The 12,787-nt window shown below is 35.5% G+C and overlaps 1 protein-coding gene across 1 annotated transcript in view; it reads left to right on the top strand.

The window, feature by feature from the left end:
- LOC145311921 (spondin-1-like) overlaps nt 1-12,787 on the top strand; it is a 100,117-nt gene that overhangs the window by 32,311 nt on the left and 55,019 nt on the right. Inside the window, exons 14-22 of the mRNA XM_080150968.1 lie at nt 134-257; nt 1,225-1,326; nt 1,579-1,666; nt 2,119-2,218; nt 4,127-4,193; nt 5,803-5,854; nt 7,393-7,513; nt 8,127-8,220; nt 10,421-10,603. Of these exons, the coding sequence (XP_080007094.1) occupies nt 134-257; nt 1,225-1,326; nt 1,579-1,666; nt 2,119-2,218; nt 4,127-4,193; nt 5,803-5,854; nt 7,393-7,513; nt 8,127-8,220; nt 10,421-10,603 (931 nt within the window). The remainder of the gene's footprint in view (nt 1-133; nt 258-1,224; nt 1,327-1,578; nt 1,667-2,118; nt 2,219-4,126; nt 4,194-5,802; nt 5,855-7,392; nt 7,514-8,126; nt 8,221-10,420; nt 10,604-12,787) is intronic.

The raw sequence follows: 12,787 nt of genomic DNA on the forward strand, positions 1-12,787 counted from the left end.
ATATGGAGTTGAATATTATTATAATATTATATTTTTATATTCATATTCCAGAGTTGTGGATCTATATCCATGGGATGCTGGTATATGGAGTGGACTATTATTATACTATTATATTTATATATTCATATTCCAGAGTTGTGGATTTATATCCATGGGATGCTGGTATATGGAGTGGACTGGGGTATCATGATAGAGGAGAACAAACAATGCCTAGAGAGGTTATTCATAGGATTACTGCTTGCAACCCTGATAACCAGGTAATAACCAACAAGAAATAATTTGGATGTCACATAAAACTGTAAATCACAAACCAAATTTAAATTTGAATTACAACCCCCAATTATAGCAGACAACCAACCCTATATTGGAACCATCTTTGTTATGATAGTTTTTTCATGCATCGTATTATAGACAGCTTTCTGCGGATAATAAATTAAAAAATTTTAAGATTAAAAATTGGTATTAATATTATAATTTTTAATTTAAATATTTGGAGAAAACTGGCTACAATACTTTATTTTTTAGTATGGCTTAGAACCTGTTCTAATCGAGCGGACAGTAATGTAATCGATTTCGAAGCCATACTGGAAAATATGTCCTACTACAAAAACAAAGTATTATATTTAGCCTCTAGTTTAATATATTAGTTAAAAACAAGGATTAGATTTCATAACAACATTTATCTCCCACCCTAGGTCCCCCTAAGAAACTTTAATGTCAGAAAAATAGCTTTCAGCGTAAAATGCTTTCAAAACAATAATTCAAACATAAACAACTAATAAAATCTAACTTAGGGTATATTTTATAAAGGCACTAACTAGCAGCCACGCCTACTATACTACGGAACTTTAGTTTTAAAAAATATTTTTTTTTTGTGGGGAGGATAATTTTTCTAGGGGTTATTTCTCTTGGGAGGGTTGCTGTACCCTCTCCCAAACAGCTATTGGTCTGCCCAGGGCCTATGACTAGCTACGCTGTAAAGGAGAACCATATCGGATCAGCGGCTAGCGAGATTCTTTGGGACAGACATACAAACCTGTGGCTTTTCAATAAGGATGCCTGCCGCCGCACTTCGAAAATAAGCCTGTATATGCTTAGAATACCATATCTGTTTAGGTGTCTCCATTCTATGAGCAAACCTGTGCCCCTTTGAATACCATATCTGTTTAGGAGTGTCCATTCTATGAGCATACATGTGCTCCCTTGAATACCATATCTGTTTAGGAGTCTCCATTCTATGAGCATACCTGTGCCCCCTTGAAGCCAGTGGCCAGAATACATATTATGAAGCAGAGAGAATACAAGAAACAGTGTCCCAATGGCCAGGTACACAATAGTTATATATCGCATCGTGTTATATAGACAACTTTCAGCGAGTATTAAAATATATATAAAAAAATTAACATTAAAACCAGTTTTGTTGGCCAAAATAGTGCAATGGCCAAGGCTAACAAAAATGAGATTAATTTTATGATTTTTATTTTAATATTCGTGGAAAATTGTCTGTAATTTGTTGCTTAACAGAAGTCATTTTTATATAATTCCATTGTAATTTAAATTTTTTTAATTACTGTTTAGGGTCCTGGCATTCCCCTGAATCCCTCCTGGGGCAACAGTGTTGCTGGGGAAATTGATCCAGGAGCAGGCAATATCTATTCTGGAACAGGTAAACCAAATTAAACATATGTATTAACTTTAATCCTTCCCTGGGGGAAATGTTAGACAATTCTTTTTTGGAACAGGTATGACAAATCTAAATAATATTTTTCCCTTCAAAAAATAAAACTAATATTATTCCCACTAATATTATTCCCTTAAATTCTTCTTTGAGAAACTGCTTGGAAATTTAACCAAGAATAGATATTTATCACAATAGTTATAGACAGATTGAAATGAAAAATTCTAAGTTTTGTTACCCCCTTTTTTGTCGAAGGCCTTGGCTAACAAATATGGTATTAATTTTATGATTTATGTTCTAAAATCTGTGAAAAATTGTCTGTAATATGATGATATGCAAGATTTTTCAGTATGGTTTAGAATCGGGTCTAATCCAGCGGACTAAATTGACGACAACTCTTCCGCTGTCATAATATCCACGTATATTTTGTATCCATGCAGGTATTGGACCTCCAGAGGACAATGCTGAAATGGATGCCTATGGTGGACAAGTTTATAATGACTTCAGCAGCTCTTACTCTAGCTACTCTAATAATGACAGGTAAATTGTTATAAAACGACATTAGAGTAAAACACTAGATGGGGAACGGGTTAAATAACCATCCCAATGACCTTGTGCAGACTTTCAATTGGGTCTTTGAAAATCAACCTTTTGTATCGGGAACACAGCCAAGTAGCAGAAAACAATTTGTTAGTAGACGAAAAAGGTCCTTGAAAAAGGGGAGCGGTAGTTATCTGTATATACATATATGCATACTATTTTTTTAACAACTATGATATCTACTGAAAAACGCCGGATTGGCGTAAATGATAACGTACCTGCTTGTTTTCGGGGAGGAGTCGGGTTCGAGCCTGGCCCACACTGCATCATACTAGAGACTATACTAGAAAAATGGTATCTACTGCTGCTATGTCTAACACACAAAACTAATATTGAGAGTAGTGGGAATGCCTTGGTCTTTAAACAGGCGTAACCTATCACCATGCATAGTTGGGACTTACAGACAAAGGTCATGCAATTAAAGGGTTGGTTGTCTGTTGTATGTTACTAATAACAAGCGGATGATACTCTGGCTTCTTTAGATGATCACTTTAAATCGAAGGAGAATCCCGCCTAAACGAAATAAAATAATGTAATTACCTACTGACCCTATCTAATATGTATGTAGAATATAATTTTAAATTACACTAGAAAAGTTGTTTCGTATTATCCATATATTTAAGTAACAGAATGTTTTCCCGTCTGTTTTTTGCTTCTGAAAAAAACTAACCACTGAATCGATGTGGTTCTCCTTTACAGTGAAGCTTCTTATTGGTCCTGGGAAGGTTTATTTTTAGGGAGTGTATCTCTAACTTTCTAAGAGAAATTACCCCAATATAAAATACCTCTTCAATTTTCTTTTTAAAACTAAAATATTAAAAATTGGTGGGTCGACTTACCCCCCCCCCCCCCACGTAAGAGCCCCTAGATTTTTTTTCTCTAGGGGTGTAGAATATAGTTTAGTAATATTACACTGAAAAAGTTGTTAATAATATATTACATGTACACCTCAATAGAAAAAGCTAATTGACATTAATTTGGTTCCAGAATTAATAAAGATTAACTAATTAACATAAAACATTTTTTTATAGGTTAATTAGTATAAAAGATTAACAATAAATAATATTAAACATATTAATAATGGATATATTATTACTTGGATCTTACACTATATTTTCATGCTATCTAATAAAATAAAACACGCAGCGGGTTAAAATAACGATTACCTCTTTACCTTATCCCCTTCCCTCATACTGGATGAACGAACTGACCAATAAATGATAAGGGGAAATAGCAACTTAAATTGACGAAAAGTTTTTCCCGCAGGTGCTGAAAATAGGAAAAAAGCTACTCTGAAAATACGACCAAACGTTCTTTAGAGGCGATATCACGAAACCAACAATAACTAAATATGGGGTATAGTCCTTTCCACGACATCCCTCCATAAGGGGCGATTCTTCGTATTTTTCACAGTAAGTTTTCTCCTATTTCTAGCCCCTGCGGGGGGCTCTAACCCTACGGAGTCAATTACCTAACCCTGTGGGGCAATCACCTAACCCAATATAACCTAACCTAACCTAAAATAACCTATAAAAAGCCTTTTTAAAATACGACAAATCGCCCCTTATGGAGGGATGTCGTGGAAAGGACTATACCCAAAATATGTTACAATAAGTCTATTTGTGCTTAGGCTACTTTTTGTGATGTTGTCAACCTTGTTTTATATCATGAATATTTTTTATGCCTTTTTGGACTTGGTTGGGCTTGCGTTTAAAAAGGGAAACAAGCCTAATCAATCTAGGACACTATGTTTGTCTGTCTTTACACGAATGAAGTTGAACAATAGCCTTTTTTTCAATTGAAAAAAGGCATCAGTTTTGATGAAAACTAATCTTGTTTTTTGTGTAGGTGTAACACCAAATCCTGGACAACCTGGACACCTTGCAGTCAAACTTGTGGTACTGGCTCTCAATCAAGGAAAATTAAACTTTTCTAAATTTTTTTTAAAAGATGCTTGAGATTTTTATGAATCTTTTTACTTTATATACAAAATTGAAAATATATGAAGAAGATATCACAAGGGCCGAAGGTATTAATATTATGATTATTACTTTATTATTCCTAGAAATATGTCTATAATACGATTCAAGATATTTCTGTATGGCTAAGAACCGGTTCTAATCCAGCGGATAGTAATCAGTTTGGAATCCACACTGAAAATGATATTACTAAAACTAGAGTAAATGTAAAGGTGTCATGTGAATGTCTCTTCTTGTTTATTATGATCCTATCCTAAATATAGATAATCTAGAGATACACTCTTTAAATTAGCCAATAGAAGAACAGTGGAAGTAACTTCCAGAGATGTCATTGGTTGAATTTTTACAGATTTGGTAGGAAAGGGCATGATTTTTTCATTACAATGAGTCAGCTATAAAAAGGTAAATCATATCGTGAAAAAAAAAGCATTTTCTTTGTATAGCGTGATCACATAAAGTTAGCTTGAAAAAAATCATTGCTTGAAAAACTTGACTGCAAAAATTAAACAAAGGTGTTTGTCTGTTATGGAATGAATCCCTTTTAAGACGAATTTTGGAGTCAGATGGACCATCTCTAAATATTATGTCTATTCTATCCTATTTGTTTTTCCTTACAAGGATATAGCAGACAATTTATGAACATTTATACACATATATTATCAGGGATCTTAAGGGATACGACAATTGTATAAATTCCTAATGATATTAAATAGATTTACCCCTCTCTGTACAATAGAATTATTAATTAAAAAAATTTAGACACTGCTCATAAAGAACCAACAAATCAAGATTTAGTAAAAGTACCCAAAGTCTTTGAATGAAAGAACTTGCCTAAAAAATTTGGGCCAGTATAATTTACAGTCCAATATCACCTCTGTCCCTGACTTAAAATGGAAAATATACTTACATAAAAGAAACCGGGGCGAGGGATTGATGTTTTAATGATTAGTTAGTCTCTCTCTGTCAGAGCATTGACTGATTCTTCCAATGATTTTTTTGTGGAAAAAATATTTCGATTACTAATTTTTGGCTAAAATTGGAATAAAATTAGATAGGAATATGGCTAAGAAAAAATGAAGATCAAATAATTTTTAATTATGCCTATAATACCTTATTCTATGAGAGTAGCTAAACTTGACTAATATTAAAATTGTTAAACTTTCATAAAATAGTTCATTAACAGGAAAAAAGGGTTGTTGGCTCTCTATAAAATGTTCTTTTAGTCTTAGGCTAGTAAATAATTAAGGGTTATATGTAAAGCAGTGGCGTGAACAGAGTTTCACCAGTGGTGTGTGAAACAATAAGGTGGTGAAAAAGGCCTCCCCATTTTCAATTTTAATTGGGTTGTTGACACCTATCTTCATCAAAATATTGTTAGCTTGTTATTTAAATTGCTACTAAACATAATTATCCTTGTTTTTTAAATTTTAATTTACAATATGATACACAAAATAATACATTTTTAATGATTTAAGTTTATATAATTCTTCATAATGACATATTCCCTAAATGTCTGAGATTAATACTTGAAAAGTTGTGTTATTTAGAACTCGAGAATTTGTTAATGAAGTCGGCGCTTCTATTGCTGGCTGCTCTAAGGAAACTTTTACATCATTTTAGATAAATAAAAATAATAATTCTTTAGAGAATTCTATTTTTTCTATGGTGTCATTTCTACATTATTTTGGAAAATTATCTTTTTAAGGGACAGGGATCTATAGGAATTAGACAATGGCCGATAAATTTATTCACATCCCCAATGATAATTCACAAAATTACACCTTCTGTAGATTATAAACTTTTGGACACTCAACTTTATAAGCGAAACAATCAAAATTCCCTTTAAAGTCCCCAAAGTTATAAAGCCATTAAGAAAACGTCGGGGACTAGTGTAATAAACAACCCAATGTCATTTCTCTTAATGGTTTGTACATGTACATGTAGTTAAAATTATTAGTGATTAATTCATTTAAAGTTATTCAAAAAAGTATTTGCTTAAATGTACAGTTTACTTTTCAAAAAAAATATTTTCGTCGTGTACTTTTTAAAAGCGAAGCTTTTCCATAATTAGGGTCGGTCCGTCCGTCCGTCCGTCCGAGATAGATAGCTTTTATTCTTTAATTTAGGCATGTTAGAATTGTCCTATCGATTTCAAACTTTGCATGATGATTCCTGTAGTAGTTGGGTACGATTTAGAAAGCGTAGCAACTCTATAATCATTACCAGAATGTCCGTACGTTCATTTTAAACATGTTGATTTTTCTACTTTTTTAACAACAAATTTTCAAGTGTTTTAATTATCCGTTTGATCTGATTTTTGGTATATTGATTCCTGGGACAACAAAGAACAATATTATAAGCGAAGCAACTCTATAATCAAGTCCAAAAATGTAAGTATGTCCATAAACATTATCCTGTTTTTAAGCAGTTTTTCAACAAATTTACCTACAATTTTGATTCGACATTTATACATTTATGTTCCGATTTTTAAGTTCAGATACTATACAAGTGTTAATGTCCGTTTGTCTTACCGTTTCAGTGCTTCGCTTTTATGGATGTTGTCATCCTTGTTTTGCTTACATTCTTGGTCTAATGGGAGTCAAAAAATAGTAAAGGTTGTGATTATATGTATAATCTATCCAATACACAAATCCTTATACTAAAATAACGGGATGTTTGTCTGTCTGTTTGTCTGTTTGTTTGTCTGTGTGTCTGTGTGTCCCGAAGGATCTCGCTAACCACTGAACTGATCGGGTTCTCCTTAACAGGGTAGCTTCTCATAGGTCCCGGGAAGGTTTATAACTATTTTCTTGGGGGGTGGGACACCCCCAACCCCCCCAAAAATTAAAAATATCCTTCCCCCCCCCATAAAAAAAAAATTTAATTTTTTAACTAAAATTAAAAATGATAAAAGGGGAAACCCGGCCCCCCCCCCCCCCAAAAAAAAAAAAAAAAAAAAAATTTCCACCCACCAAAAATAATTTTTTAATTTTTTCTTTTAAAATCTAAAATAAGAAATTGGGTAACCAAATTCGACTCCCCCATCCTCAAGTAGCCGCTAGTTACATATAAATGTATAAATCTTCCCAATTTTATTTTAAACCAAGTAAGATGTTAAATGTTGTTGTGACTGCCAGGATGAGCTGTTCCAGAAACGTACCTGTGAGAACAGTCAACCCTGTCCCAACAAATACTATGATCCACTCTACTCAGAGGATGAAGTTGGCCTCGTTGGATATACTAGTCCTTGGTCAAGGTACTGCTTATATATTTTCTGGAACGTCCAGACTTCTGTGTCCTTATTATAGAGTTGTTTCGTTAATGAGTATAAAATTTTACATGTACATGTACCTGAATTAAATGACTGTTTGATTTAAGTCACCTGGATTTAGTTGCAATAGGATAGTGCGTTTCTTTATCAGTGCTAGGCAGTCGCGCGTCAGCAATTTTTTGAAAAAAAAATTTTGGTTAGGTATAAACTTTCAGCTAATTTTTAAAATTGTATAAGGTTGATTTCCCTGAGGCTTCTATGCGGCTGCCGAGCCCTGATATTTATATAACACTAGTCTAGCACTAATAAAGTGAGGGGGAAGTTTTCTTTTTGTTTGTTTATTTCTTTAGGTCAGGTTAGATTAGGTTATATTGAGAACTATATATAGCTCCGGCGGTTTGGGCACCGCAGATGTAGGCCCTGCAGGGGACCAACGAAAGGGTTAGGCAAAGGATAAAAATTACCATTTCAATTATTATTTTCAAAATTAAAGAGTGGGAGGGGTAGTTTGTGCTCGTTAAACACTTGGAGGGAAATTGCGGTGCAGATATTTATCCCACAGTAATAATTAATGATTATGATTTAATACTAATTTTAGGTTAGGGATGACCGCCCAAAATTTGAAGAAGGAGGAGACAGGATCCTCCCAGCCTAAGTCATATGTGTACACTGGAGAAAATGATAAGAAAGAGGTAAGGATTGTATACCATAATAATGGATACAGTTTATGCGTGGATGTATTGACAAGAAAAATTTGTCGTCAATTTAGCATGCTCTTGTTTACTTTTAATTTATTTTATTGTGATTTTTAATAAAAATGACAGTACAACCAACCAAAAGTAACAGGATTTATGTCCGTGTGCAGCTTAGTATCTCGCTAACCGATGGATGGACGAACCCCAATCTGTCCCACTTTGAGAAAGACGATTCCAGTGACGTCATGTACGTTTATGGAAGGGGGGAAGAATAGTTATTTCTCGCATCGTATCATAAACGGCTTTCCGCGGATATAGAATGTACAATTATAAGATTAAAACTAGTTTTTTTAGCCCCGAGGTGCCGAAGGCACCGGCTAAAAAAAACTGGTTTTAGTCTTATGATTGTACATTTTTATATTCGTAGAAAGCTGGATATAATACGATGCTAGACATAGTTTTTTCGAATGAATGAGAACCGGTTCCTATCCACCGGATTCGAATGAATACGAGAAAATCTCTTACCTTTTTCTCCCATCTCTTTTGAAGAGATTTTCTTTCCCCCTTCCCTTTTTCTTTCCCGAAACGTATATGACGTCACTGGAATCGTCTTGTTCAAAGTAGGACAGTTTGGGGTTCGTCGATGGATGAGCCAATATGGTTCTTCTTTAAAAAAAAAGATTCTTACAGACCCAGAAAAGATTTATAACTAATTTGGGCTGGTTACCTCCACCCCCCATTTAAAAACACAAGTTTGCTTTCTTTTACAAACAATGGTATTGACAAAGATTTTTTTCCATTCCTAATGTATGTCTGTTTCTTTAAAAATCTGTAAAAAAAAAGTTGTAAATGTTGAAGGTATTTTTACTCTAGAGACTTGATGTAGTATGATAGATAGTGCAAAATTCGGTGTCCAAACATTTCTGCATATTTTTTACATATTTTACTATAAAAAATGATTGGACGTCCTAAAGGATATAGACCAGTTTTAGAGTGGCTGCGCTATAATAGGAAATTAGCAAACCTAGTAGATCCTATAGCACTCAACAGACAATTAATTTCACAACTTTTTTTCTGAAAGCCATTTAGAAGTGATAAGTTCGCATCTGTTTCTGGCAAAGGCTGATAAATCAGTTTCCACTTCTTTATATGTGAATCTGCCTTATCCATCATGCTAGATAAAAAAAAATCACTTAAAACATACATATAGCGGTTTCTTTCTATTTCTGCAAAAATGTAAAGAAATAAAAGAACACCTAAAACATTAAATATAAATATATTTACAAGTTGCATGTTACATATATATATTAACAAATCTGAGGTTGCTAATACTATTTTAAGAACTAGCGGCTACGCCCCTAGAGGCCTCTAGTGGCACTTTGAATGTTTTTTTTATTTAAAATATCTAATTACAGAAATAATTGGTTTATGTTTCGTTGGAGTCTCTTTTTCGAGAGGGGTAATTTTTTTCTAGGGGCGATTTCTCCTGATAGGGTGGTGGTACCCTCCCCCAAAATAGTTATAAACCTTCCCGGGACTTATGAGAAGCTACCCTGTTAAGGAGAACCCGATCGGTTCAGCGGTTAGCGAGATCCTTCGCTACAAACAGACAAACACACAAACACACAAACACACAAACAAACAGACAGACATCGTTCTACTTTGTATTATAGATTAGCGGCGGGGCCCCTAACATCTAGGAACCATGTAAGGACAGAAAAATAGCCTAAAACCATACTAAGATTTAAATCTAAAAATTAGTGTAAAAGCATCACGGAACCTAATGTATAGCTTACCTGAAATGGATAACTCCATTCTGTAGTTATGGAAATCTTAAGCTTTAGACTAAAAAAATACAACTTTGTATATTAGGATGTGTGCTTTGAATTTGCCTATCAATTAACCTATATTGTTAGCATATGCAAGAAATGGTCTAATGTAAAAAATGATTTTCAGCTTCTTGTATATCACTCTCAAATCTAGAATGGAAAAATTTACAATCATATTATCTATTATATAAAGTAGTAAGGTTTTAATGTCTGAAGCTTATGGTACAATGATGGTTTAGGGCTAAGGATTTAGGCTTTTTTCTGCCTCTATCTTACCCCTTTAAAGTCAGAGAACCCTAGATTCTAGACGTGCAGTCGCTAGTAGATTAATAAAGCACCTCGAACTCGAACTAATAAACTAATTTTAGGAGCAGTCAAGATCGTACTCTTACGGCAGCGGAGCAGGAGCAGCGACTGGAACCGCCGGAGTTAGTCAAGCGCCGCCATCATGGTTCAACCCCTACAGCGAGAAGTATGCTGGCTATGCCAAGCAGAAAGGATTCCCGCCGGTAACTAATCAACCTGGAGCTGCTAATTATAATCCTTATAAGGTAAGATTTTACTTTATTTCCGCTTCCGTTGATCACATAAATGAATACATTACAGGACTTTAATGTTTTTTTCTCGTATTCATTCGAATCCGGTGGATTGGAACCGGTTCTCATTCATACGAAAAAACTATGTCTAGCATCGTATTGTATCCAGCTTTCTACAAATATAAAAATGAAGGCACGGGCTAAAAAAACTGGTTTTAATCTTATAATTGTACATTCTATATCCGCGGAAAGCTGTTTATAATACGATGCGAGAAATAACTATTAAACACCTTTTCATTGCTGTGAAAAATTACTTCATACGCTAGCTGTATAAAAAATAAAACATGCAAAGTGTAAAGGTCCACATATTTTTTTAATGTGAAGCATCGCTACAAGTATTCGCTTCCCTCACTAACAGACTGACTTAAGTCATCCTTGTTTCTCTGTGACTATTATTGTAACTTTTTTTGTATTCTTCAAATTTACTAGGAGGGAAAATGAACATAGAATATGCGTTGATATTGACAGGGGAAAATTTATCGTCAATTTAGCGTGCTAATATGGACCTTATTTATTGGTCAGTTCGTTCACCAAGTAGAGGAGAGGATGGGATAAAGGGGATGGTGGGTATTGTCGTTTTAGGCAGCTGCGAGCATCACATCATCAGAGTACATAAAAATCTGGTGCAACATCCAAGAAATAATATATCAATTGAGAGAAATGACCCTGTATCTGTGGTATGCGGCACCTCTGGACCATGCAGAAACCAAGACATTATAGTGATGCTACGCACCCAGCTAAATCCTGTTATTATACAATTGTAAAGCCACCTGAAAATATGTCAGATAACGGTATTGGTTTTCATCTCTCAGTTGTCCTGCAAATGGAGGGAGGGGTGTTACCCCTCCCTCTCCCATCTTAAGCACCGGAACCTTCCCCTTCAACCACCAAGTTATCAGCACCACCTCAACCCTGAGGATAAAGGATCTAAGCCTTCCCTCACCTGATAGAATCACCCCCACACAGACTGTTGTTGTCACAAGTAATCATCAAACCTTCCCTCTTTAGTACCCAGACCTACCACTCAACCCCTCTATGCTTATCTACCTATTGTGCTGTTCCATGGGCTATCCTGCCTGCCCCAGACAGGGATAGCCATCTACCTAACCATTGCAATTATCTATGTTTTACTGTATGATTTATCTTTAACTGTCTTTATTCCTAATCCATATGTATTTATATTATGTTGTACAAGTTTAGTTATCCTTAGACCAGCAATAAAGAAACAACTGAATAGACTATGTTTATTATTTAGTGATTGCTAGAGAAGCGTAGCTTCTCTATAGTATAGGTGTCCACGTCTGTTCACACTGCCGTAGTCTTTATTCGAACTCTGGTGTCTGCCATTTACCCTAGGCGGATACCACAACTTTTGGTGACAGCTGTGTGAGATTACGGCGAACCACAAGTGTAGAGCAGACGCGCAGCTGAGGCTAAGGTACTCCCAGCAGTGAAACTGGCAAAACTGACACAAGCAACCTGAATTACCCACCCTGGATAGCAAGGTCTAACTCTGTATCCGGCAGTTGTGGAAGCGAAACTGGCAAAACTGACACAAGCAACCTGAATTACCCACCCTGGATAGCAAGGTCTAACTCTGCATCCGGCAGTTGTGGAAGTGAAACAGCGAAACTTGACGGAGAACCGCGAGAAGCGCCGACGTCTAACGGAGAATTGAGCGCTCAAAGGGCTGAAACAGGCCTGCGGACTGGCTGAAACAAGCCAAATAAGTGCAAACGGCTGAAAATAGGCCAACATTTACTGCAAGAGATAGCAGGATCCGAACCAGCGGCGCTAGCAGGACGGGACATTCCCTGCCGCCGATAGGCTGAAACACGCCACATAGCTGCAAGCGGCGCTAGCAGGACGGGACATTCCCTGCCGCCGATAGGCTGAAACACGCCACATAGCTGCGAGCTGCGAGCCAACATACGAGTGTAGTGCACCAAAGCAGAGAAAACTACGTCAACTCCAAGTATCCTGAGAGGCTACAACGCAGCCACCCATCTAGAAAAACAGATATTATATCACATTGCAGGGATTACCACCCTGGTGTGATGGTTAAACAATAGATTTATGAGCAAAGATTGGCAAACAATTTGTTGTGTTGTGATAAAACTAAAAATAGAACAGGCTTGG

Source organism: Acartia tonsa, chromosome 2 (genome assembly GCF_053477335.1).
Source record: "Acartia tonsa isolate MP-2025a chromosome 2, ASM5347733v1, whole genome shotgun sequence".
NCBI lineage: Eukaryota > Metazoa > Arthropoda > Copepoda > Calanoida > Acartiidae > Acartia > Acartia tonsa.